General features: G+C 44.3%; 1 protein-coding gene across 1 annotated transcript in view; it reads left to right on the forward strand.

Moving 5' to 3' along the window:
* RETREG1 (reticulophagy regulator 1) overlaps window positions 1-26,768 on the forward strand; it is a 126,765-nt gene that overhangs the window by 29,591 nt on the left and 70,406 nt on the right. Inside the window, exons 2-3 of the mRNA XM_072958829.1 lie at window positions 7,733-7,839; window positions 14,275-14,305. Coding sequence (XP_072814930.1) covers window positions 7,733-7,839; window positions 14,275-14,305 — 138 coding nt within the window. The remainder of the gene's footprint in view (window positions 1-7,732; window positions 7,840-14,274; window positions 14,306-26,768) is intronic.

Here is a 26,768-nt window from a genome sequence, read left to right on the forward strand (position 1 = left end):
TGTTGCATCAGTGAGGGGAGGCTTGTGTTCCGCTGTGGCCATCCGCCCCTCGCTGGGGCCTGAGCACAGGTGTGAGAAGGGTCCTGCCCAGTCACATGGCCCATAGCCACAGAGCTCCATCTTGGTGCCAGCTGGCAGCGCCTCGGTGCCCTGAGTGACGCCTGGGCAGGAGGCTCACATCCGCCCCGGATCCAGGTCCCAAACGTGCCCTAGAGCGGGGGCTGCAGTGTCTTGGGGATCTTCCCTTTGTTGTGGATGGGGCTGCAGTCTGGTGGGAAGCGGGTATGACTTCTCCGCCTCCAGCAGGGTCTCTGCTTTTTCACCTTGCACTGGACCTGGAAAATTACGTAGCCCCCCTGACTGAGAAGGACAGCTGTCCATAGACGTCACCCTCCGCCTTCAGAGTGTGAACTTTACCAGTCCGCCTCCCACGATCTCATGGGCATCCTGTGTTGTGGCCATAACCCATCTCTGAATAATTGTTCTACAGCATTCTGGAGTCCTCTGGCCCCCTGTGTGTGGCCGTCTTTGCCTCTGAATTCCTCCATGGGGGAGGGGGTCACAAGGTGTTTCTGTGAATTCTGTGAATGGGCAGATCGGCAAGTTCACCCCGGGGCTCGGATCAGGCTGTGCCTTGTGATATTCGCTGGCAGACCCTAATGGTGTTTGGTTCTTCTGCTGAGAGCTGTTCTCTACTTCAGAGTAATTTGCAGCATCAGACAAGCAGATCGACACTCACAGACACGCAGACCTTAGGAATGCGGCAGGTTGCAGCAAGGTGTTTAAGATCTCTTATGAGGTCTTTATGGAAGAATGGAGTAATGTGGACAGAATGTAGCAGCAAACTAGATGACCTGTCATGTTTCATAAACTGCTGATTAGCAAACGGAGGTTGCCGTGGGAGCAGCTGCTCCTGGGGAGTCACAGGGCTCCAGCACTGACCGATCTCTGCCCAGGAGTGTGGATGAGCACAGATAACATGCAGACATCAAATGTGTGGGTGTCATGAAGCTCGACAGGAGAACAAGTGTGACTGATGCCACCATTAAAGTCTGTGGGTTTGAATGATGGGCTGTGTCACACAAGAACGAATGGAATAGGACATACTGAGATCCAAAATTTGCATCAGAAGAATAGAATCCTTGAGGGTTTTAGCTGCCTGTAAATTCCAAATAAGCCAGCATGCTGATGGAGCTGTTAAAAAAAAATGCTGTGTCCGAATGAATTAATGAGTTGAAAACTTATAACCACACAAAATCCTGCACACACATTTTTAGAGCAGTGTTATTTATAATCGTCAAAACTTGGAAGCGACCAAGATGTCCTTCAGGAGGTGAACGGGTAAACAGTGGTACATCGTATGATGAAATGCTATTCGATAATGAAAAGAAATGGGCTGTCAAATCATGAAAAGACAGAGGAGCTTGAATAAATACTGCTAAGTGAAGGAAGCCAGTCTGAAAAGGCTACATACTGTGTGATTCCAACTGTATGGCATTCTGGAAAAGACAGACCCGTAAGAGACAGTACAAGACCATTGGTCACCAGGGTTTATGGGGAAAAAGGAAGGAATGACTGTGTGGAGCACAGGGGATTTTTAAGGCAGTGAAAATACTCTGTGTGACACTATCATGGTGGATACGTGACATGCTGCATTTGTCAAAACCTATGGAACGTACAACACAAAGAGTGAACCTTACTGGAAACTATGGGCTTCAGTTAATAGCTTATCAATAGTGGCTTATGGGTTACAACAACTGTATCACACTGAAGCAAGGTGTTAATTCTAGGAGACCCTGTATGTGGGGGGGGGGATGAGGGGGGAGATACATGGGAAGTCTCTGTACAATCTGCTCAGTTTTTCTGTAAACCTAAAACTGTTCTAAAAACATGAAGCCAATTAATTTTTTTAAAAAGGCCGTACAAGTAGAGCCATGGAGTCCTGAAGGGATTTAAGGTTCCTCCTGGTGTCCCCCTACCCCTCCTGTGGGGACCAGATGCCCAGTGAGAAGATTTGGCCTGAAAAGAGTCACCACCTGGAGCCAGAGGAGGGGTGGGACGCCTGGGGAAGAGGTGAGGGGACCAGGGAAGAGGTGTGGACATAATCCCCACTTTCCACAACCTTGGTGGTGACGGCAGGTGTCTTCGAGGAGCACTCCTGGAATCTCCTAAGTCAGTTCAGCAGACATATTCTCCAGAATTGGTGACAGCCCTTCCAGCTACTTCCGTGGGATAACAGGCAGAGGAGGAGGTGGGAGCTGGTGTCAGGGGGATGTTTAGCAGAGTGAGGGAGCTGGCTGAGAGCCAGGCTGGCTGGACTCCTGGGTCCTGTCTGGATCCTGGTCCCACCTCCCCGGGTCCTGGGGTCCTGGGCAGATTTCTTAACCTCTCTGCTCATCTGTAAAATGGAGATATCGTGGTACCTTCCCCACGGGATTGTTAGAAGGATAAGCTGAATGAATACATATGACGTTCTCAGAACCGTGATCTCACTCGCTAGGCATCAGGGGTTTTATTCATCTGCAGGTGGTCCCGGAAAGCAGAACCAGCGCCGCTGGGTGGAGGGAGGCCAGCGTTAGAGTCAGCCTTTCTCCCTGTCCTGTCCTAGCATCTCCCACTCTTGCTCTGCCCTCTGCTTACGCGGGTCCCCATCTGAAATGCCTTTGTCACTCCCATCCGGCAAAGTCCGACTTCTCTAGGGAGTCAAAGCTTAAAGGCCACCTTCTCTGGAGAGCTCTCTCTGTCTCCCGTAGGCAGTTATCGGCTCTCTTTTCTGCTCCCACAGCATTTCAGAAAGTACCTGGGTTAAACACGGCTGTTTATTTGTCTGCTTCCCGGCTTCGCTGGGATTTAGTCATCAGTGTGTCCCTGCAGCTAGCCCAGGGTCTGACAGTCACTGGTTATGGAATGAAAACAGAATTTGTCCTTCCCCCAGGAATAAAAGGATACTGTAGGAAACTGGATGCTGAAAATATACTGAGCTTCCCGATGTGAGATGTATTTCAGTGGAGATGGGTGTTCTCACCGAGAATCAGGGGTCGGATGGGAGTGTAGTCTTCCCCTGAGTGGTGCTTCGGGGTGCCCGCATTAGAATCACTTATGGCTGGGAGGCAGGGATTTTTTTCCTTTTGTTTGATGTCCTGTAAGACAGTTTTCATATAAAGAAAAGATTGGTTCGAAATGACTTTGTTCAACTACTTTTTAAAAAATGAATTTTGATTTAGTAGAGTTACAACACTCGTTTTGCCTTGAGCTTTCCATTTAACTAACCTAACTTATTTAAAAATCTAGCAAATTTTAACAGCCATCTTCAGGACAGTCTTTGGTGAATGACTGGTTTCGTTAAAAAATTTTGTTATACTCCTTTCAACATTTTAAACTGCATTTGTAAATTTTATATTTTCCCCATCCCTTTGAAGTACTTTATTATCGAAGGTTACTAAGGTTGTACCAAAGGAACTCAGGAAGCAAGCTGATTACGCTCCACCTGCCAAGATGGGACAGTTGAGGGTTAGCTGATAATACTGCAGTGGACTGGAGCACAGCATTCATAATAACACTGAAAAAAAAGGAATAAAGAAAACCAACTTCATTACTTTTAGAGGATATGAAGGAATTGTCTTATTATCTTGAAAGCTGGTAAATAAAGAGAAATAATCAAGTATTGTTCATGCCTTTCCCATGAGATGCATCTCTAATGGTAATCAAACATTGATGAAGCGAGTTTTCTCACTATAGACATGATCCAGCAAACACCCGAAGCAGGAATGATGGGCTGTTACCCACATGTCGCCCCTGTGCAATTAATAGCCGTGTAGTCACCACTAATGGCTGCTTTCTCAAAAACAGACACAGGACAGTGCCTGATAGGAACACACACCACCACCTACCATGCAGTTTTATAGGAAAAAAAGTTGAACATAAATCTGGTGAAGGCTCTAGGTGCAACTACCAATTTTTCCAGTCTGCAGAAGGGATGGAGGAAAATGTTAAACTAAACCACAAGAATATAATGAATGACTCTCAGATTCTGGAAAAGTTTACTGGACAGAATGAATCTGTTTCTTCCGCAAAAATTTCAAGCAAAAAATGAGAGAGAAAGAGAGATGGGTGGTGCAGTGCAAGCAGGAGACCTATAAATTACAGGAAATTTAAAACTCGTATCTGTTAATTTCAGTGTATGAATTTTTCAGATTCTGTTTCAGTCTTTCACTGAATGTGTGTGTGTATGTGTGTGCAAAAGATGACTGGGCAAAGGTGAATGCTGGCAGGTATCTGATGACGTTAAGGAATTAAAGCAGTTTTATTAGGTATGATCGTGGTGTTCTTAGGTTAAAAAGTCCTTTTTTGTTTTTGAAGATAAATGACAATATTTGCAAATTAAATTATGTGGTGCTTGGGATTTGCTTCAAATATTTTGGGTGTGTATGTGGAGCAGGGAGCTTAGGAGGTAGGAATACGGAAGAAACAAGATTGGTCGTGAATGGAGAATTGTTGAGGCTGGATTGGTTATATGTTGGTGTCTCTTTTTGTATATGTTTGAAAGTTACCAAAATAAAAGTTTTTTTAAAAAATGACTTTATCTAACAACCAAGCTTTGCCAAATATTAGGCAACAAATAGACTCATAGGTAAACTAAACAGACTCATAGGTGTTCCTAAGATTTTAATTTCAAATCACAGGTCTAAATTATACTACACATTTTAAATTGGAACCATGGGACAAATCATCCTAGGCAGTAAAAATAATGAAAACAACATATATGTGCAGGTTTTTCTAAGTACAGGTTATTAATATTAGGACTTTGTTTCTCCAACATTTCTGTACTTAATTCTTGGGCTGCAAAGAAGCTTATCTACCAACAAACATGCAACCCCATACAGTTTGGGCATTTCCATCCCAAGTAGTTGGCTTTGCCTTCTCATCTGGCGGAGGATTCTTAATGCGCAACTCGACCCTTGTCCAGGACACGCAGGGACATCCCCAGTGCTCCTTGGAGTTTCTATGCAATGCCCTCTATCTGTGTGTTTGTTAATTTTTTTTTTTGAGGGGAAGATAATTAGGTTTTCTTACTTATTTTTTAATAGAGGTACTGGGGAAAGAACCCAGGACCTTGTGCATGCTAGGCATGCACTCTACCACTGAGTTATCCCCTCCCCCGACAATGCCCTCTTGATGAGGTCTCTGGCAGCCAGGGCGGTGTGTCAAAGTCCTGTCATTACCTAATTTTTCTATTCCTAGGAGACTGTAATTTCCACTAAAAGCATATCTAATGACCTTCACTGCTTCAGTTGGTTTTGCATTTCTTTGGTTTTTAGAATATGCTTAAATGGCTTCCTGGCCAGCTCTAAAGATCTTTAAACTTGAGAAAACTTTCTCTTATAGGGCTTTGCCTGGCTCTGCAAAGAAGGCCATTCTAATGAAGCATACTAATCTAACATTTGCAGTTTCCCTCTGATGCAATGTGAGTCACACTGTGAGTTACAACTCATCTGTGAAGTTGCTTTAGTGAGTCATAGCACTTAAAAAATAATAGAATTGAAGGAAAAATAATATTAAAATATAATAGAACTGAAGGAATTTTTGATAGAAAGTATCAGCAGGCATTACACATTGTAAGAATAAATATTATTTTTGAAACTTTGGTTTCCTGTGCGTGCATTTAGATGTAAATGAATTTCTTACTGTGGTCACTTTCAGAAATTTTGCAAACTGCCATTTCACTGTGAGGTGGGGAAAATTGAGAGCCTGGCACACAGACAGTAGAATTAATCATAAACTGATAGTGAGGAGGTAAGCCAAAAAGGAAACAAATACCAAAACAACCTTGGTTGAAACAAACATAACAGCTCAAAAATAGAGCACGTGTGGGACCCAAATTATTAAAGCAAATTGTTATTACGAAAGACATGGATGCTGGCATTATGGGTTATCTTTTATGTCTGATCCTTCCCCTGCATTTCATGTTCTCTGTTTATTCCTTTTTGATAGCATAGGGCCTGGCCCAGTCGAGGCCCTCCATAAATAAATATTCATTGAATGTAAATGCTCATAATTAGACCACGTGTTTCAGAGGATAGGGGAGGAGCCTAGGGCCTGGGAATCTGCATTTTAACAAGCTCTCCAAGCAGCCAACCTGCTGGCACTTGCAGACCAATATTTAAGAAGCACTGACCTATTCTACCCACTTATTTTACTGGCCCAGGTCACACACGCAGTTAAGTTAACACTGGAACCAGACCCAGAATTTGGGTTGCCCACCTTCTGGTGGAGGTTTTATCCATAACTTCATCAGCATCTGTTGTTGACCACTTCTCACCAAACACATTGCATAACTTGCTAGTGGATCTCCTGGACTCCATGTGTCCTCCGTACCCCATCTCGTCCTCTCCACTGCCCCCAGGCATTTTACTACATTGTTCATCACTTCATTTTCCTACTGTGTACCTTTGGCTTTATCTCCGTTGCCAGTGGTGTTAAGACCAAACTCCCTATGTATCCTTCAGGGCCTGCCACAGTCTGCCCCGAGCCTGGCGCCTCAATCTCTTCTCTCTGCCAGTCTCCCAACTCTCCTTTTATCCCTGTCCTCCTGCTGGGGCCACCCCAGACCACTTGGCATGCCCCAGGCACACCTCACCCTTGCCTAACTCTGATTGTTCATGTTGTATTCTCCAAATGGAACAGCTTCTGTTTTCCTCTGAGTTGCATTCATCCTCTCAGACCAAGTTCAGTGCCACTTCCGTAAATCTTCCCTGATTTGGAGTTTCTCTTCCTTTGCTTCTTTTCGCTCTTTGTTCACGTTCTATTACAGCACCAAGGCTCATTGCCTGGGACTTTGTTAGCTCAGCCTGTGTGTCTCTCTGATGGGGAAGTAAGCGCCTAGAAGGCAATGTTCGTGTGCTTTTTGCTTCTCTATACAGCCCGCAGTGCCTTGCAACTAGTATTAAATGATTTATCTGTTAATTTAATTCTTCCGAGTTATGATTGCACCAAAGTTAATATTAATTGGCAGCTTAACCAACTAACTTGTGTAAAATGGACTTCAACCTCAAAGCTTCTTGTGACTTCTTTGCCATTCCATCCCTTTATAAGCCCAATTAAAAAAAAAAAGTACTGTAAGTTCTGTGTGCTGTTCATGATAAAGAATTCTTTGTTTCCCTCTGGGGAGGAGGTGAGCAGATAGACAGAAGGGCCTTGATCTTAAAGAGAAAGAGCTCACAAATTGGATCACTAATTATTGCTAATTTTTAAGAGATTGGTGGGGAGGGGGTAGGAGTTAAAGAATGAACATGGCATAAAAGAAAAAACGGTTAGAGGACAGCAGTCAAGGAAATACGCTCCAGCCGCGCCATGTGTCTGAGAAGACCCCGCAGCTCTGCCTCTTTGCTTGGCCCCTCATCAGTCTGTTCCAGGTCAGTTCTGTTCTCCGCCTGTTAAGTAGAGAGATATTTGGGCCACACCCAGGACAGCAGATCCTCTGCCCGAGCTGGAGGTCGGAGCAGAAAGCCTCGCACACAACTAGCACGTGGCTCCAGCACTTGGATTTTGCTGACTTTTGATGCCCATTAAAGTAACTTCTATGCGCTCACACCGGGGTGCTTTTGAAAAGTGACACCATTGTTGAATGTATTTTTTACTTCTATGGTGGAAAGAAAACCTCATTTTAAGGAGAAAAAAAAAAGGTAAAAATCCTCACGTTGAAATCATGACTTGTCTGTTTTTGCCGTGATAGGTTCCTGGCACTGACCCCGTGGAGAGTGTATCACCTGATTTCCGTCATGATGCTGGGACGTGTTATTATGCAAATAATAAAGGAGATGGTTTTGTCTAGAACAAGAGGTAAGAAAACTCAGAATTTTATCTTTAGGGTATTCAACTTTATAGACCCTGCATATCTGATTTTTGTGGAGGCATATTAACCAAGTGGTCCTTTGAAAAGGAACAAATAGCAGATTATATAGGCATTGACTTTCCTATTTTGAGTGTTTGTTAAATATTAATTTTAAATTTATTACATCTACTACTTATTTTTTATCTAATTGATGTCCTTAGTTATAGCCACTGCTGCTGGCCGAAAGCTTTCTGTGTGCTGGTTTCTTTTTTGGCTCTAAGTGTTGTTATTTTAAATACCATTTTGATATTTAAGCAGGCTGCAGTGAGGCTAACAGTTAGATATTTATTACATTCCCACATGACGAAACTGGGCCATTGGAAAATGGCGTAGTCTAGACAAAATTTTTCTCTGCCTCAATAGAGAGAAACAGTGAATTCAGGGCTTAAAAACAAGTAATGGTTAGATAAATGTTTAAAACTAAATTAATTTTACACATCAAATTTCAGAGTGAGAATTTGAATATTTGAAAATTTTGCTTAAGGTGCTTTCTAAGTATCTTACCTACATTAGAAATCCAAGTCAAGCTTTTCTATACTTGCAGAGGGCTGCTTCTACTGGGGGTTGAGCTAGTTTTTGTAAACAGGCAAAAATCTCTACTTGAAATAATTGAGCTCCATGAATGTAAATGTAGTAAGACTGATTTGATCAAAAAGAGCTAAGGGGTGGGGGTTACAAGAGTACAATGAGGCAGTTGCTTTCACTAAATGTAACCCCAAAGGTAGGGATAAGTTGGGATGGGGTCCACATAGACCGGTGCTTGTAAGAACTGTCCAGGGTCCTGGCCCTGGCGGAGATGCCCAGATTTGCTTGTAGTAGGCACCCTTTCCTCCCTGACACCAACCCTGAGACCAAGGATCCAGGCTGTTACAGAAGTACCACCGTAGTGTTTTAAATTTGGTTTATGGTTTAAGTCTTTGTGGTTTTGAAACTAACTTGTGTGTAAACCATTTTAGAAAGCTGGTTTACATTGGTGTGGTTCCAGGTTTGAAGGTGAGCCCTTTATTCAGTGTTCTGGGAAGGTAGACAGGTTTGGTTTTGTCCAGTGACTGCTCTTCTTGAATTTGTAGATTTATGTTCCTGTACGTGTTCTTCCTTCTCTCCCTCTCCTCCTCCCAAGCCCGCTCTTTTCTGTTTCAGAGAACAGACACCTAACTGTCTGCCTTCTAATCCTAGCAGGCACTGGCCGGATACATTCTGTTTACCCCAGATGTATTCATTCCACCTAGAGGTGGGGCATCTCCATGCTGGAGGACCTTGTACTAGGGTGGGTGGGATCAACACCTGGCGATACCCGTGTTTCTGCCTTGATTTATAACTGAAAAGCTTGCTTCTCTCCAGTAGACCTTGTAACATTTCCACCCTCCAGGGGCTCCCTTGGAGGAGTCTTAGAAGAAACAGCCACTTACATATTTCACCAGCTGTCATTCTGTCTCGGAAGAGCCAGGTGACTCACAAAGCAAGCTGAGCATCTCGATGTTTTTAGGGGTGTACAAATTTGGTCCCAGGCTGGGCACAAGTTATAAAGGACAGGCAAATGGGGAGGGGCCAGGATGAAGCGGAAAGACCACGAAACTGTCCTTTTCTTACTCTTGGCCCCTCACACAATTCCCTGTGTTGACTCATTGGCTTTTTTTGCAAATATGGAACTTTCTTGTTCACAAGTTGCAGGAGAGCTCTCCACTGTGAAGCTTCAGTCCTTTAAAAGATGAAGGTGGTGGGGTGGGAAGAACGGCAGCCTTCCAGAGAGGGCTGGCTTCGTTTCCTAGCCCCGCAGTGACTGTGTTGGTTTCCTGGGGCAGCAGTGACACATTGCCCCAAGTTTGGTGCCTCAGTACAACAGACATTTCTTCCCTTACAAGTTCAAAGTCAGTATCAATATCAAGGTGTCGCAGGGCTGTGCTCCCCCCAGAGCCTCTGAGGAGGGGCTCCTTGCCCGTTCCAGCTCCTGCTGGTTGCTGGTGTCTCTGGCTTGCAGGACATCACTCCTGTCTCTGCCGTGTGGCCCCGTCACCCTCTCCTCCTCTGTCTATGTCATATCTCCCTCCGCCTTCCTCTCACTGGGACACTTGAGATGATATTTGGAGCCCACCTGGGTAATCCAGGTCGGTCTTCCCATCTCATGACCCCTAACTTCATCACACCTGGTAAATCCCCTTTTCCATGTAACGTGCACATTTCGGGGATTAAGACCTGATATCTCCGGGGGCCAGTATTCAACCTACGACACAATCTGAACCTCTTTATCCTGTGAAATGGGAAGGTCCTCCTCATACCGCAGGGCTGTGTGAGGGTCAGGCAAGAGTGCAGTGAGGGGCTTGGGCCCAGTAACGGGCTGCTCCGTTCAGCCTCGACCGCGATCAGAGTCACGTGGGTTTGTTCACTCATCAGTCGGCCTGTGTTGGGCGCCTGTCTGTGTCGGGGTCTGTTACGGGGGCCGCTCTGCCCGAGTGCGGCTCTCGCGCTCCGTCCTGTAGGGCCGACGCTGGTCACAGGCCAAGCTTTCTGTTTGCACTGGGGGACAGTGCACTGAATACAGCATTTATGCTGCATGCAAAAAAAAGGAGAAACAGGATTGCTTACTGTGCTTTCCCAGGGTGCCCCGGTGGGTCTGTGACTGAGGAATCACTGGTGCCTGCCTGGTCCCCTCCAGTCAAGTCTTTCAGGACAAAGGCCCATTGAGCCCTGGTCGTAGTTGGCAGGAGCCTGACTTTGCAGGCCCTTCAGCGCGGGGCCCGCGGTGATGGATGGGTCTCTGGGAGGCACAGAAACGGCTTTGAGTTAGATCCAGATGCCGTGATGGTGACGCCGAGGCTTCACGCAGCACTGCTAGCGTCTCAGTAGGTACCGTGGCCCACAGCGGCAGTAGCGAGGGGAGGACCCCCAAGCTGGCTGTCCCCTGCATCTCCCGCAACCTCCCCGCTTCCCCCCACACTTTGGGCTAAAGATATTAAGCATCTGTTGTTAAGAATTTAATCATATCCTTCCTCTCCCTCCATCATCTCCTGAATACCATCTTAGATACTCAGTATGAAATAGGTGAGAGGTGTGGGGATGCCTTCCTGGGACTTGATTGTTGTGATACCCACAGGGCCCTGTGTCTCTGGTTCCCGAGTCACCACGGGAACACCTTCCAGCCGCTGTGGGTCTCCTTCCCTCTCTCATTGTTGGGGACTTCGTGCTGCCGCCAGCATTAATCCTTTCGTCTGAGCACTGGGAGCTCTTCTGCAGGTGCGAACCTTCTCCTGCAGCCTCTCACTTTTCCTTCACCACCTTCTCCTTCTCTTTCTTTGCCAAAGACCCCATCGTGTCCGCCCCCAGCTCTCTCTGAGATGCTCGTCAGCTCCTGCCCTGAGCAGTGGGAGGAGGGCTCCGTGGGTCCCCGTGGACTACCCATGGAGCAGTGCCCACCACTGTCCCTGGAAGCCATTCCTCCTTCCAGGTCTACACTATCCCTTGGATGCCACGTTCTGGTCGCAGTTGAATGTGGACCTGCTTGGAATCGTGGCCTGTGAACTGCAGCCTTTGTGCACCTCCATTCTCTGTCTCTCCGACTTGTAGCCTGATGACCTGTGTGGTCAGGGGCTTCTGTCTCCCACCGTGTGGCCTCATCTTTGAGGCCTCATCTTTGCAAAGGCTGGAATTCAGTCCTCGGTGCTTGCTTCCGTTCAGCCCCACCACCACACCCACAGTGGCCCCTCACTCCGCTGGCCCCAGCTCTTCGCCCCCAGTTTGAGTTTCCTCCTGCTCAGCCTCTAACTATTGCCCTTGGCCCTGCGCAGCCCTGGCCTAGTCTGTGTTCTGTGACTGCGGGGCTGCTGTCCTTACCATCCTTACCGGCCTCGTTCCCTTAGCCAGCAGACGTCTTTGTTTTTCAGATGTTTTTTATTATAATAAACACACAATATTATATAAGTCTCAGGTCAACAACATAGTGACTCAAAATTCTGTACCTTGTGAAATGATCACAGGAGACCAGTTACCAGCCGTCAGCACACAAAGTTGTTACAATATTATTTTCTCTATGTGGACATTATATCCCCATGGCTTATTTATCTTATAGCTGAAAGTCTTTACCTCTTAATCCCCTTCACCTATTTTGTCCGCCCCTCGACCCCCTCTCCTGTCTGGCAACCATGAGTTTGTTCTCTGTATCTATGAATCTGTTTCTCTTTTGTTTTGTTTGCTCATTTGTTTTGCCTTTTAGATTCCACATATAAGTGAAATCATATGGTATTTATTTTTCTGTCTGACTTATTTCACTTGGCATAATACCCTCAAGTGTGTCTGTGTTGCTGCAAATGGCAAGATTTCTTTCCTTTTTATGGTTGAGTAATATTCCTGTGTGTGTGTGTGTGTGTGTGTATACAGACACCACATCTCCTTTATTTGTTTATGAATGGACATTTAGGTTGCTTCCATATCTTGGCTATTGTATCATGTTTCCAACTTTAATGACAAAATGAACAACCAAACACCCCATTCTGTTATTTCCTCTCTCCACTGTCAGCTTCAGTGTTACCAGAGACACATCACATGATGAGATGAGATGTTGCTGCTAAAATTCAGTCTATCCAACTTTCCAACTTTAGGTGACATGTTACTAGTGCTCATAATTCCTTAGATTCTTTGAGTTGTTTATTTGCTTTGTTTCGATATGCCACCTAACTCCAAAATATTTGAGACAGTCTTATAAAGAACATAAAAAAATAAGACTTTTTAAAAGGTCTAGTAGAAGAACAGGAAACTTTAACTTGATGACTATAAGTGAACAACAGATTTATCCCTGCACTTACTGGCAGCCAAGGCAAAAAGGGAAACCAGATCAACTGCACGATTCTAATAATCTGATGAAAGGATGCAAGCAATTTGGAGAAGCTTTTTCCTGGGGCTAAATTTTAAGAATTTATCACATAGATCTTTGATAGGGGATACTGAAGAACAAAAGGAATAGCATCTTTGGCATTTGTTTGATAGAAGAAGCAGAAGCCACCCCGTGGCCATTTCTTTTATTGAACTTCATTAAAGCTGGTAGCTGCTGGGAGTATAATATCATGACAGTCCAATGAAGAAAGTCATTGGAGAAGTAAGAAAGCAAATGAGATATAGGTGTGTATCTTATATGTATATAAAATGTTGATTTCATTTGAGCCTAGATATACGTTCAGAACATCAAAAGAATTAATAGGTAAAAATCTTCTTGATGTAGCCACTATGGAAAACAATATGGAGAGTCCTTAAAAAACTAAAAATAGAGTTACCATATGATCCAACAATCCCACTCCTGGGCTTATATCTGGAAAGGATGAAAACTCTTAATTTGAAAAGATACATGTACCCAATGTTCATAGCAGTACTGTTTACAGTAGTCAAGACATGGAAGCAACCTAAATGTCCATCAACAGATGAATAGGTAAAGAAGATGTATATTCATACAGTGGAATACTACTCAACCATAAAAAGAATGAAATAATGCCATGTGCAGCAACATGGATGGACCTAGAGATGATCATACTAAATAAAGTAAGTCAGACAGAGAAAGGCAAATATCATATATCATTTATATGTGGAATCTAAAAAAGTGATACAAATGAACTTATTTACAGAACAGAAAGAGACTCAAAGGCATAGAAAACAAATTTATGGTTACCAAAGGGGAAAGGCAGGGAGGGATAAATTAGGAGTTTGAGATGAACAGATATACACTGCTATATATAAAAAATATAACAAAATCCTACTGTATAGCACAGGGAACTATATTCAATATCCTGTAATGACCTATAATGGAAAAGAATCTGAAAAAGAATATATATATATATATATGTGTGTGTGTGTGTGTGTGTGTATGTATAACTGAATGACTTCGCTGTACAGCTTAAATTTTTTTAAAAATGGAAAAAAAATCTCCTTTCTCCAGTAACCGTTGTTTCCGTTCCCCTCTGGTGGGTACCATTTCAAAGCTCACCTTACATACCACCTGTATGATGGGTGCTTTCTTGACCAGCCACGTGTTCTCTCCTCCCTGAATTCTCGTGGCATATGTTCCCTGTAGAGTTCCAACACCACCTGCCTTGGTTCGTACTTACTGGGGTGCAGGTTCTGCCTGCCCCGCTGCTCAGTGCAGCCCCAGAGGCAGGACCACGTGTCCTGTCGTGCTCCATCTCCCGTGGTTCCTATCCAAGGGTTCTGCGTATAGCAGAGTCTCAGTGGACATTTGTGGACAGTTTGCCTGAATGAGTTACGGACCAGAGGTATACACTGTATGATTCGATGGTTTCTGGAGTCTAAAGATCTAAGCATGCCATTTTAAATGAACAAGTTGAGAAATGCCTCAAGAGGAAGATGCCTCCATTAATGTTTCGTTTTTACTTCCCCTGCGGCAGGTGCACAGCTGTGGAGGAGCCTCAGTGAAAGGTAGGGAACTTTCTTTCAGCGTTACCGCGAGCGGGGTGGGGGAGGTGACCGCGCCGCCAAGCTGCATCCCTGAAATAATATTTTAGTGAAAAGATTTACAACAGTGGTTTATAAGGGTGGGAAAATAAAGGCAAATATAACCTAATTGGGACTTGCTCTGGGAAATAGTTCGTGTCTTGCTGTTACATTGGGTCCCGTGATGTGTGCGAACTGAGAGGAAAGGTGGGGGTGATTTCAGGGGGGACTTCCTTCCAGACTTTATTTTGGGGCGTGAGCAACACTGCTGTAAGTCGGGGAAGAACGAGACAAGGCTGAGTCACGGAACTCTGCTGGAACGTTCCCGAAGATGAGCCAGGCTGCCAGTTCAGAGAGCTCTGGGGTGGGGGAGGCGCAGGGAGGCTCCGGGGTGTGAGGGGGCAGCGAATGTCCGCCGGCCTCTGGGCTCCTCGCCCACCAGGAGCAAATTAGTTCCCTTCTCCTCTACCGTCCCCCATCCTGAAGTAACGCTGCTGTCCCCCCACCCCCCCGGAAGGGAACAGAGCTGGGGCGGTTGATGCGAGGACCACACTTCACATCACCAGCTGTGCACATGAGAAGTGGGAAAGTGAAGAAAACATAAGGACGACTATTCCAGTAAAGTGAATTTTCGTAGTGATTTATTTGTTTAAATTCTGTCTTAAAAATATCCTTGTCCGACTTAAAGAGGGCTGGTTGGGTGCTGGACTTACCTCCAGGTGGACAGCATGCGGTGAAGGCTCAAAAGGAGACAAAGGAGTGCCTTTAAACATCCCTGAAGAAAACTGTAACCTATTATTTTATCTAATGTACCCTTGAAACCAGCGCTTATGGAAATAGTGTTTATTTCAGGTGTAAAGGCTAAGTTTAAGACCAGTTTACCTCGGCTGGCGTGTTCCCTCATTTTGGAGCCCCGATTTTCATGGGCAGAATGTAATCTTGCTAAGAGACTCAGCAGAGGGAAGCATTGGCTGTAAGAGGGAAACCGATCCTCCTGGCACAGACATGCCCCCGGCCTGGAGGCACAGCCGCCCTGCCCCTGCAGACACACTGGGCCTCCTTGGATAAGTGTTTTAAGCTTCTCCATTGGTCAGGTGAAGAAATTGAGCTTGCTCCCTCATCCTGGTTGGGGAAAGGTTTGACCAAATGAGCTAGTATGACTTCGCAGGAATTCTGGAAGCTCTTTGCCGCAGTATTCTTTCCAATTTACTGACACTCAATTTGCCCTTCAAGTCACTGCCCCTTCTCTCCCGGACCCCTTGCCGTCCACAGCCCTTCTGAAGTGGTGACAAATTGCCTGGGAGAATTTCCACTGTGCACTTTCTCTTAACATAGAAACTGTTGGAATATTTGATAAAGGTTTGGAAAAAGAAAAAGTATTAGCTATGAGTGAGCATCGCAGGACCAAGGCTCTCACTTTGCCAACGTTCGGTTTGGTCAGGAAGTGAGTAGATTCTTATTATGCGGCTGTTTTTTTAGATTGATACTCTTCCACGCCTTTGGGAAGGCGTCCAGGTGTCCCCAGAGAAGCCAGGATCATGGAAATAGCCTCTTTTTAGGAAGGGCCTCCTTCACTTTTGAATCACCTGGATGGATATTCAGATGCAACTAATTTTCCATCCTGGTCCCAACCCTGCAACTAGTGATCGTGCCAGATTCATTCCCCCCTCGGCCTCAGTTTTCTCATGTGCAGAGTGAGGAGGGAAGAGAGAGAATCATCTCGAATATCCCTTCCAACCCTGAAAACTGATGCGATTTGAGGGGGATTATTGTTCCTTTCGTATTTGCTACCCTTTCACCGTTCTGTTTGGCCAGTTCCTCTTCAAGGTGACTTAATCCACGCTGGAAGAGATACTTTCCCACATTTTTTCACTGCAGTTCCCATTGTGTAATTTCATCCCGGTCTCTATTCATCACATTGGAGATGTGAAATTAAAGTATGTATTTATTTATTTGATGATGATTTGGTATGTTGTTTACAGTAATTCTTGGCATCTGCTACTGGCTAGTGCTTGTGTTTTTAACATGGAAAAATTCCAAACCATTTTATTTTGAGAATAAAATACAGCGATGGATAGGAGGATCTTTGCAGGCAGAAAGAGACGCTGTTTTGTTCACGTGAGGCAGGTGGGGTTAGGGTCTCTTCACTTCCGAGGTCTAAGGCGCCGAGCTCAGAAACCTTGCTGTCACTTGGTGGTACTTAGAAATCAACATTTCCCCTCCTCCCCTCGCCCCCCATCATGGCCCGTAGAGCTGGGAGTCACAGGTCTGTCAGCCAGGGCCACTTTTTCCTCTTCTCACCATTGCGCTAGTAGTTTGTGCTCAGCCTCAGAATGAACCAGGCCTTCTCTCCGTGGGGCTTCTTTAAGGGCCATTAAGTTCACTGTTCAAAAGGTGGATGAAATATTGGACCATTAATACCTTCATAATGTCATTGTAGAGCTTTTACATGAAAAAACAGCTCTTTGCGAAGGGAACCCTTGTGCCCTGTGGGTAGGAATATAAATTGGTGCAGCCGCTATGGAAAACAGTATAGAGGTTGCTCAAAAAATTAAAAATAAAATGTTCATATGGTCCAGTAATTCCACTCCTGGATGTAGATCTGAAGGGAATGGAATTGCTGTCCTGAAGAGATGTCCGCACTCGCCACGTTCCTTGCAGCACTGCTCACAGCAGCCACCCATGGATGACCTGGTAAAGTTGGTAACGTTGTACACACTGGAATATTATTCAGCCATTAAAAAAGAAGGAAATTCTGCTGTTTGTGACAACATGGATGAACGTGGAGGTTGTTATCCTAAGTGAAATAAGTCAGACACAGAAAGTCAAATACTGTATGATCTCATTTGTATGCGGAATCTAAAAGAGTTGCTCATAAAAAAACAGAGTAGATTGGTATTGCCAGAGACTGGGGAATGAGGGAAATGAAGAGATGCTGGTCAAAGGGCTCAAGCCTCCAGTTATAAGGGTGGTGGGTCCTGGGGATCTAATGTACAGCCTGGGGTCTGTGGCTAACAGTATTGTATTGTTTGCTTGCAAGTTGCTAAGACAGCAGACCTTAGATGTTCTCGCCACCACCACACCAAAATGGTGATTAGGTGAAGGACCAGTTAATTACCCACTGTGATAATCATTTTGCAATATGTACGTCTATCAGATCATCCTATTGGACACCTTAAACTTACACAATGTTATATGTCGATTATATCTCCATAAAACCAGAAAAGAAGAGGAATTATTTTCCTTCCTACAGTCCTAATGCCTTATTTCATAGACTCTGGGAAAATTTACTTTTCTCAGCGAAGCTTAAAGTATTTCCTCCAAAATTCAGCATGAAGATGGTGGTGCATGTGTATGCTAAAAGGACTCGTAAATGTTTAACACGCTAACCAGCAAATGACAGTAAAGCCAGCATCGAATTTCTGCTGTCATCAGCAATAAAAATTGGATAATTTTAATCAGATGCCATTCACATGTCAATTTTTGCACCTGGAAAGTTCATTTTGTGCAAATGTGATTCTCAGTGGGTAAGTCCTAAGAAGGGCTTGTGCTGGACCTTTTTCTTTAATAAACAGTAAGCACTGACTGCGATCTGAACAGGATTTATACAGCAGTCTGTCAGCCGAACCAAATTAACATCTTCTCTGACCCCTTCCTCAAATCGGGGTGGAACGTGATCTGTCGTATCATCATGGCTCTGATTTCTCATGTGACTGGCAGCTGACTGAATGAAACCCTCCGTTAACACAGGAGAAATTGTGCACATTGTACTTTAAAGCCATAAAATTGGCTTCAGTTTGGCCTGTTTTTCTAAATATGTATAAATTAGAAAGAAATACTTTACTTACGTGTGTACCAGTCAAATTCCAAGTGTCTTTCCCTATTTCTTTAGTAGTTTTGTACATTGTAACCCAGATTAAGGAGCTGCTCGCATCATAAATCTTGTTTTAGTGTTCAGTGTCAATTTACAGAAAATACAGCAAAGATTTTGAGGATTAAGAGAGCTCTGGGATGTTTTAGTAGGAGTCCCGGTGCCTCGGCCAGGTGGCCTTCACAGAGGTGGGGCGTGGCTTTCCAAGGATGTGACCAGGGCATCGGATCTACTTTGCCTCACCTTGAGCTGCCTCGAGGAGCACGGCAGAGAATTAGCAGAGTCAGTCTTTCTAGAGCCGGCAGGGATTAGCAAGAGCTGCGGGCTTTTTGCCTCCAGTTTAGTAAAACCCCAGGCCTCCTACTCTGAGCGCTCGCTCGCTCTCTCTCTCTCTCTCTCTCTCTCTCTCTCTCTCTCCTGTCCTCAGGAGAGGCGATTCTGTGGCCCCACTTCTTCGTGAGATGAAATGCACTTTTGTCTTATTAACTTCCAAATAACTGCCAGTCAAAGCGTTCTAGCTGGTTCCCTTTTTCTCCCCCGGAGAAAAGGAGCCAAGAATTGTTGGTTGTAAACCCAAGCCCTGAGCGTGCCCCAGCTCACAGGCCCAGAACAGATTGGCTCATTTGTTAAGTAAGAGCTGTCTAATTAATTAAATCCTTGAGCACAACATTATGCCTCGGTTAAAAGTGAAAAGTCATCTAGCATTTGCTAAGTTGTCTCCTCTGAGGAATAGAATTTAGTGTGAAAACTGCATTTTCTTTATTTATGAATCATCATACTTATCAAAATTTTACAGACCGGATGAATTACCAAGTAAGAAGCATTAAATAGTCACCTGGTAGCTTAAGAAGTTTTCTTTCCTTCTTTGCTATTAATATTAAGCACAGCAACAATTCTGACTCATGCATTGAAACTACTAGATTTTACAGTTTTAGTGTTTTCAAAAGTGTCTAAAAATTATCTTGTAACTTGTATTTTGTCACCTTTCTATTAAGGCAAACTATTTGGAAGCTGTATTTTTTAGCTGAATTTGGGCCAGAATTGTAGTTGGGGTGGGGCACATTGCCATGAGTTTTAAAAGAAAGTTGTGGTATGAAGGATACAGTTGATTGGATTCAATGAACAAATTATTCTCCTAGGGAAAAAAATATTCACTGAAATTCGGAATATGCTGGATTTTAGCTTACGTGTATCTGAGCTTGGGTGAGCCTTGGGCTGAGGATGTCCAGGCCTGCCTGGAGGCCAAGCAGCCCTGTGAAAGTCTCTATCTGCCAGCATAGAAATCCAAATAGGCCATTTATTCCTTTTTTTCAAAAATAATAACTGAGCACAGTGCTGTAGTCATATACTACACAGTGGCGAGTCAAAGCCCTTTTATTCTCTCTCTGGAAGAACAGGACCCAATTCAGCCACTGAGAGATGGTGAGCTCTTAGCCAGAGCTGCCGAGATGTGGTCCGCAAGTTTCTCAAAGTTCTTCATCCGGATTCCAGTCTGTTGTGTTCATTTCTTAAAGCCGTTCTTTGAAAATCAGACCAGTTGAAGACAAGTATGCAACAAAGGACTACAAGCTGTTTTGAAAGCTGTTTGAGGACAACGAGAGGGATAGTTCTGCTTCTTATTTCTTCCCCATCGGTGTCCCTACGGAAAAAAAATGAATTTTCAAAAATACTTCCTGCTAGGCATGTAAAGACTGTTCTCTTCTCTCAGGAATCAAGCTAAAAGCCCTCCCTGAAACTGACATGCAACTTCACAACCGCAACTGATAGATTTCTTGAAGCTTTAAAAATAAAATGAAATAGGAGGTATGACCTTTTATGTATAAAATGAATAAGCTACAGGGATATACTGTGCAAGACGGAATATAGCCAATGTTTTGTAATAGCTATAAATGGAGTATAACCTTTAAAAATTGTGAATCACTATGTTATACACCTGTAACTTACATAATATTGCACAGCAGCTATACCTCAATAAAATAAATAAAATGAAACAGAAAGTACATTTCATAGCCCACTGGCTTCATTGACAGGGTGATAAATAAATTGTTAGTTCCTGGCTGTGTGTACCTTTCACGTGTAACATGTTCTCCTTGTATTCGAGCAGATTTATCAAGTCAGAACGTGGCCAGAAAACCAGAGGTCAGGCTCTCCGTGAGTCTGGCAGCAGCAGCCCTTAGGTGACCCTAAATGACTTAATACTCAAGGCTCCGAAGTGCAAAGCACTCAATTTTGTATTTGTAATTTTTATTGTTGATAATTTTGGACATTCTTTTAAGTTGATGTAATTCCATAATCTGATTTAACATGAGTTCAGTCACCTTCTTCTCCCCCGTTATTTTAGAGCTGCTTCGTCGTTGCATAATTAAAAGTGTGTGTACGTTGCCCTTTCCTGTGGCAACGCCGTGGGTGCCTGCAGCCACTTACTAAGAATCGCAAATTCCACCTCTGATCGTTTTGACCCATGTTTTCAGATTCTCTCAGCCTCCTGGCTTTTTAGATTTGATGAAGCACTGGATCTTGCATTACTAAGAATTTGAAAATCTAGTTCACTTGTAAATATATAAAATAATTAAGCTAGATTAGTTAGGTGTTACCTAATAGCATTCTTGCTTCAATAAATTCAAATGACCAGAGAAAGAAGAATTACTAGTACTGGACCTTCCTCTTAACTTGCCCTGGCCTATGTTGTGATTGTTTGACAATAAATTAAGACTTCACAGGTAGTTGAAGATTTCTGTCTCTCTGTTTGTCTCTCTTTTTCTTTGTCTCTCTCTCTCTCTCTTTATTGCTCCCAAACATTATTTATAGTCGTATTTGCCTAGTGGCATTTGAAGCATAACTTTTTCCCCTAATTTTAAAAGTAATACATGCTCACCTAGGAAACTAATTATAGAGAAGAAAACTCAAATCTCTTGTAAACCCATCACCTAGAAATTAAACTTGCTTTCAGTTTTGTTTACCTTTTCCAGTCTTTTTGTAAAATTATATCTGTATTTGTTGAGTCATCCTTTCAACAAATATTTATTGAATGCCTTTATTGCCAGTATTTCTGGGCATTTATGGAAGGAAAAAAAAAGCAACAACAGACAAGCAACTTGGTCCTCGTGGAGGTCACATTCTAGTGAGCGAGCCAGAAAATAAATTACTACAATACCTAATGTTAGATGGTGAACCATGTGTAAGGGAAACTAAACAGGAGAGGGCATCAGAGGGTGTGAGGGTGGGCGGGGAGGGTCAAGTTGTAATAAAGGGCTGAGGAAAGACCCGACTGAAGAAGGGTTTTTGAGCAAAGACTTGAAGGAGGTGAGATAGTGAATCGTGTCTGGATGCAGAGCTTCTTGGCAGAGGAAATAGCAAGTGCAAAGGCCCCGAGGCAGGAGTTCTAGATGAGGGTGATTTTTGTTTTATACCAATAAGTTTTTTTTTTTAATGCAACTGTAGTGACTGGAATAATGGACATTATGTAGCTAATTAAGACTGTGGTGTAAGAGAATGTTTAGGGGTATGAAAATGTATCCTTTGTTGCTAATTGTACACAAAAATTGTGGATTTAAAGTAGGTGCGGGGAGGTGTAAGGCACCGTACATCACAGTTGTATGTTGGTACATGCCTGGGAGTTCTGTGTGAGGGGAATACAGTGGCTTTTGTTTACTGGATTGCTTTAATCCTTATTGCATGTTTGTCTGTAATAAGCATGAGTGGGCTTTAACATGAAGAGAGACAAAAGATACCCAGTGAAGGGGAAAGAGTCCCACCAGGTGGGCTGAGGCCTGTGACTGTGGTGTGGGAGGTGACACACTGTGGCAGGTGTTCAGTCCACGTAAGGGCCAGGGCTCTGGCTCCTGGGGGCTGCTGGCCAGAAATGGGGCTCTGGTTACGAGGAGACCAGCCCGGCCGAGGCTTTGGAAACAGGTCAGGGCCCAAGACCAGAGAAGCAGCAGGGCTCAAAAGAGAGGCAGGAGCCTCAGGAACTGGTCAGAGACATTACAAGGGAGCCCCGACCAGCCCAAGAGTCGCTCGATACTGAGCCTTGTAAGATCGGGGTGAAGAAAAATTATTAATGTATTTTTAAGTAATCAGTTAAAATGATGCATTTCCAAGGTCAAGTGATGTTCGAGGGGTGGGATACAAGTTCTTAAATCCTTCCTTTCTGAGGCTCGGCAGCAGGTGAAGGGCCTAGGGTCCTGATGTGGGTACGCCTCAAGGAAGCTTATTTAAGTAAGCTTTAGAAACTCTTTGTATCATCCAGAGTAAGGTTTAGATCTCGATCCTTGTGCCCCAAGCTATAGTTTTTGGACAATTCAAACAAGAATGAACCTGAGAAGACACTGTGAATACCTCACTCCTGGGTTCTGTCTGTCTGTCTTGTCTGTCTGTCTTTCCAGCTATCAGCTGTCCATCTGTCCCCTGTCAATCTAGCAACCTACCTACGCACACATATTCCTCATTTATCTTTCAGTGATCATGTCTGATATATTGAAGAATGTATGCAACATACACATAAGTTGTAGATACTATAATAAAATAAATACACATCAACCTTTCCCGCAACCAGGACTGATGCTGTTGGATCTTCCTCATCCTCTCGCGCTGCCTCCCCAGGCCGAAAGCGAGCGTGGTCCTGATATCTGTGCTCTTCATATGTAATTGAATAAAAAATTCATATGTAACTAAATAAAAAGTTTTTGAGGTCTATAAAAATGGTGCCATGTTAAAAAAAAGAAATGGCAATAAAAATAATTACAAAAAATGGCATATTTATGTAATCTTCTAGAATTTCTGTCCTAAAATACTAAATCTTTTTCGAAAGATTAATCCATGTTGCTGTGTATAGCTGTGGTTCATTCAGGTTTTTCGGCTTCTGTGAAATATTCCATCTTGTGCATCTACCGTAATTTGTTTATAGGCTCTCTTTTCATTGGACTCTGGGGTGCTTTTTACCAAACTGTCCATTGCTTCTGTGAGTTTCTGAGTTTACTGTAGGACGGTACTAAAAATCACAAGGAGAAAACGGGTAAATTCCAACACACCAAGTGAATAGTTTTCTTAGCCAGAATACTGTGTATTTGAAAACTTCTATAAAATCTGCTCCTATATTTAAGACTCTGACAGCAATTTTAGAATGATTTCCTTGTACGTCTGATAGTGTTGTATGTAGTGCTGGCCGCCACTAGAGGGCGTGAGGGAGCTGGGCTGTGAACGGTTTGGAGATGCTGAAAATTACAGAATTGAAACCCAGCCTCCTGGCACTAGTGTTCTTGTACGTGCACATTTCAGCAGGGCAAAGACATCAGTATCAATCCAGTTACAATGAGAAGATCCAATTAAAGTCACATCTGTATCTGTACACAGATATGCCTGGCTACACACACATTTTAATGTAGGAGAGATGAAGAAATGAACAAGGACTAAGATACATCACAGGAGAATAACCCCACGGGCTGGTGGGGAGGAAGGTCACAGACAAAGGGCACAAAACAGTGACCGACACCTGTACTTCTCAGTTTAGAAACACTGATGTTCGAGGCCTCTAAGAACTCAGTAGTGTTCTAAGTGTATCACATTTTATTGATTATTTCTATACAGTGTCTTAAGAAATCTTCTGAATGTTCTTCATTCTGTGCTCTCTCAAGTCGTCTTCTCTCACTGGCCCCTGACTTGGGACTTTTTCCTCTCTTGAGAATGAATGGAAGCACCCGGGTTTTTCCCTCCCACAGTGTTCTCCATAACCTTGAGTCTTGAATCCCAGAAAATCGCTTAATTTGCGATTGCGTGGAGAGAAGACTGCTTGTGAGTTGTTTGCTTCTAGATCAACCACTGACCTGTGAAACATTGAGGACAAAGCTCCCTGCTTGTTAGAAATGTGTACAAAAGAAAGGGCGGCCAAAGCAGTCCTCGGGACCTTGGGGTGTGTGTGTGGTGGACCGAACAATCCCCCCACCCCCCACTTAAAGATGTCTGCCTCCTAACGCCCAGACCTGCGATTCTGATCGTAACATGGCTGAGGGGACTTTGCGGATGTGGTTAAGTTAAGCGTCTCTCAGGTGGGGAGGTGATCCTGGGTTGTCCAGGTGGGCCTGTGTGATCACAAGGGTCTTTATGGGAGGGAGGCAGGCGGTCAGAGAGGAGAGAAGGTGCCATTGACTTTGAAGATGGAGCTTGGGGGCCTCCAGTCAGGGAACTCAGGCAGCCTCTAGAAGTTGGAAGAGCCAAGGAAACAGATCCTCCTGCAAGGCCTCTGAAAAGAATGCAGCCCCGCAGACGCATTTTAGATTCTGATCACCAGAACCGTAAGACGACAAATCTGTGTGGCTTTAAGCCACTCAGCTGATAATTCGCATAGCAGCAATAGGAAATTTACGTAGTGTTCCTTCTGAGAAGGAACCAGCTTCGTCTGAAAACGTCAAGGGTGGGTTTGCCAACTCACGTCTCCATCCGCCAAGGAAATGCAGTTTGACCCACGTATGTGAGAGAACCGCGTCCTGAAACGAAGAGGTTTAGAGTGAGGCCGGGCAGGGTGGGCAAGTTGAGGAGCCCAGGGTGGCCTCGGGGGAGGCTTCACCGCAAGGGGGAATAAGAGGGCTTGAAAAGGAAACACGAGGTCAAGGTGGTCCGGCGGAGTCCTGAAGATGCTGCACTTGGAAGCCAGGGCCAGACTGTGTTTCAAGGAGGAGGCTGTAAACTGTGTTCTAAGAGCACTGGAAAGTCACTGCATGGCATTAAAATGTTTGTAGAGACCTTTCTAAGTAGTTGTCCATGCTTTTGTTTATGTGGAGGAAGAGGAGGGCTTTTGGAGTAAAAACATCAATTCAGGTGCTTAAGGATGAGATGAAGACTGAGTAAAGGGAGGTGGGCCGTGGGAACCACATGTCAGAAAATATTGCTGCTGAATGAATGAAAAGAAATTAAACAGGAACCAGGAAAAGCAGCAGGTTGTTTTTTTGTTCTTGTTGTTTAAATTTTTTTTTATTGCAGAAAAATACACATTATTTAAACTTTACCACAAGTGACTTTCAGTACCTTCACAATGTTGTACTGCCATCGTGACTGTCTAGTTCCAGATGAGTTTCATCAGCCCAAAAAGGAAACCCCATAATTGTAATCCTGTAATCACTTCCCCTGCTCCCCTCCCCCAGCTCCTGGCAGCCACTAATCTGCTCTGTGTCTCTGTGGGCTTTCCCTGCTCTGAATATTTCATATAAGTCAAATGGAACCATACAATATGTGGCCTTATTGTGCCTGGCTTCTTTCACTTAGTGTGATGTTTTCAAGGGGCATCTGGTTGTAGCACCTTTCAGCACTTCATTGCTTTTCATGGCTGAATAATATTCCATTGTCTGGATATCTGACAGTTTTCCTTGTCTAGTCATCAGTTGATGGACGTTTAGATTGTTTCCACTTTTTGGCTGTTGTAAATAGTGAGCAGCTCGCTTTTCTCTTGTGTGGTTTTGTTTTCAGGATAAATGTTACTGAATGTAATTTTGTTTGCCTGTTGCACTGTGAGGCCAAACAAACTGAAAATGTCGGAGATGGGAGCAGAGAAAGGTTTATTGCCGGGTTGAGCAAAGAGGATGGGGTGGTTCATGCCCAGGAAAACCCCAAACTCCCCCAAGGGCTTCAGAAAACCATATATTTAAAATTTTTATATTATTTATTTTTTGAAGGGAGGAGATAATTAGGTTTGTTTATTTATTTACTTATTTTTTTAAATGGAGGTACTGGGGATTGAACCCAGGACCTCGTGCATGCTAGACATGTACTCTACCACTGAGCTACTACGGCCCCCTCTTCCCAGAAAAGCATATTTTAAGTCCAGGTGAGGGAGAGGGGTCGCAGGTAATGTGATCAGCTCTTGTGTGCACAATTCTCTGACTGGTTGATGTGGAGGGAACAGGGCGGTCAACACTGTCAACCCCCAGGCGCCAGAAGGTCCGTTGGCCACGGGCTCTTGATCATCAAGTAGTTAATTTCTTCCCTTTGGTGGTGGTTTTTAGCATCTGAAAAACTCAGGAAACATACATGAGATCCTGTTATCTGAGTACTTCAGAGAGGAGCTACAGCGGAGAATGTGGGGAGGGGTCCATCCTGGGAAGGCCCTGCAGGGTCCTGCTCAGTATGTAGAGAGGAGGGGAAGAGGCCCGTGACAGGGCGGTACCGCGTGGTCCGTGCTGCTTGGTTGCTGTGTAGAACTTGCAAGGAGAGTCTAGGCTGTCTCTAGGGGGCAGGATGATGTCTGGGGGAGAGGCGGACCCAGGCAGGTGACTGGCTTTGCTTATCATCCATAAATCTCTCCTAGAAAATTAAAGATAGTGTGAGATAACTCAGCAAGTGCTGGAATGCCTGCTGGGGAGGCTGGATTCTAGGCAGCCTCAGCGCCTCCAGCAGCAAGAGCATTGCTTCTAAAGGAGGAACCCCAGAATGTCCCTTCACATGTCATTTTAGTCATCATGTTTCCTTTTAAATTTTTTTTAGAGAGGAAGGAGTATGCAGGAAGGGGGGGAATGAGGGAAACAACATTATTTAGAGCTATTTCATAAAAGGAGGAAAAAGTCCATGGTGGTGTACCCGTCCTGGGGG

The sequence above is a fragment of the Vicugna pacos genome, chromosome 3 (genome assembly GCF_048564905.1).
Source record: "Vicugna pacos chromosome 3, VicPac4, whole genome shotgun sequence".
NCBI classification, from domain to species: Eukaryota; Metazoa; Chordata; class Mammalia; order Artiodactyla; family Camelidae; genus Vicugna; species Vicugna pacos.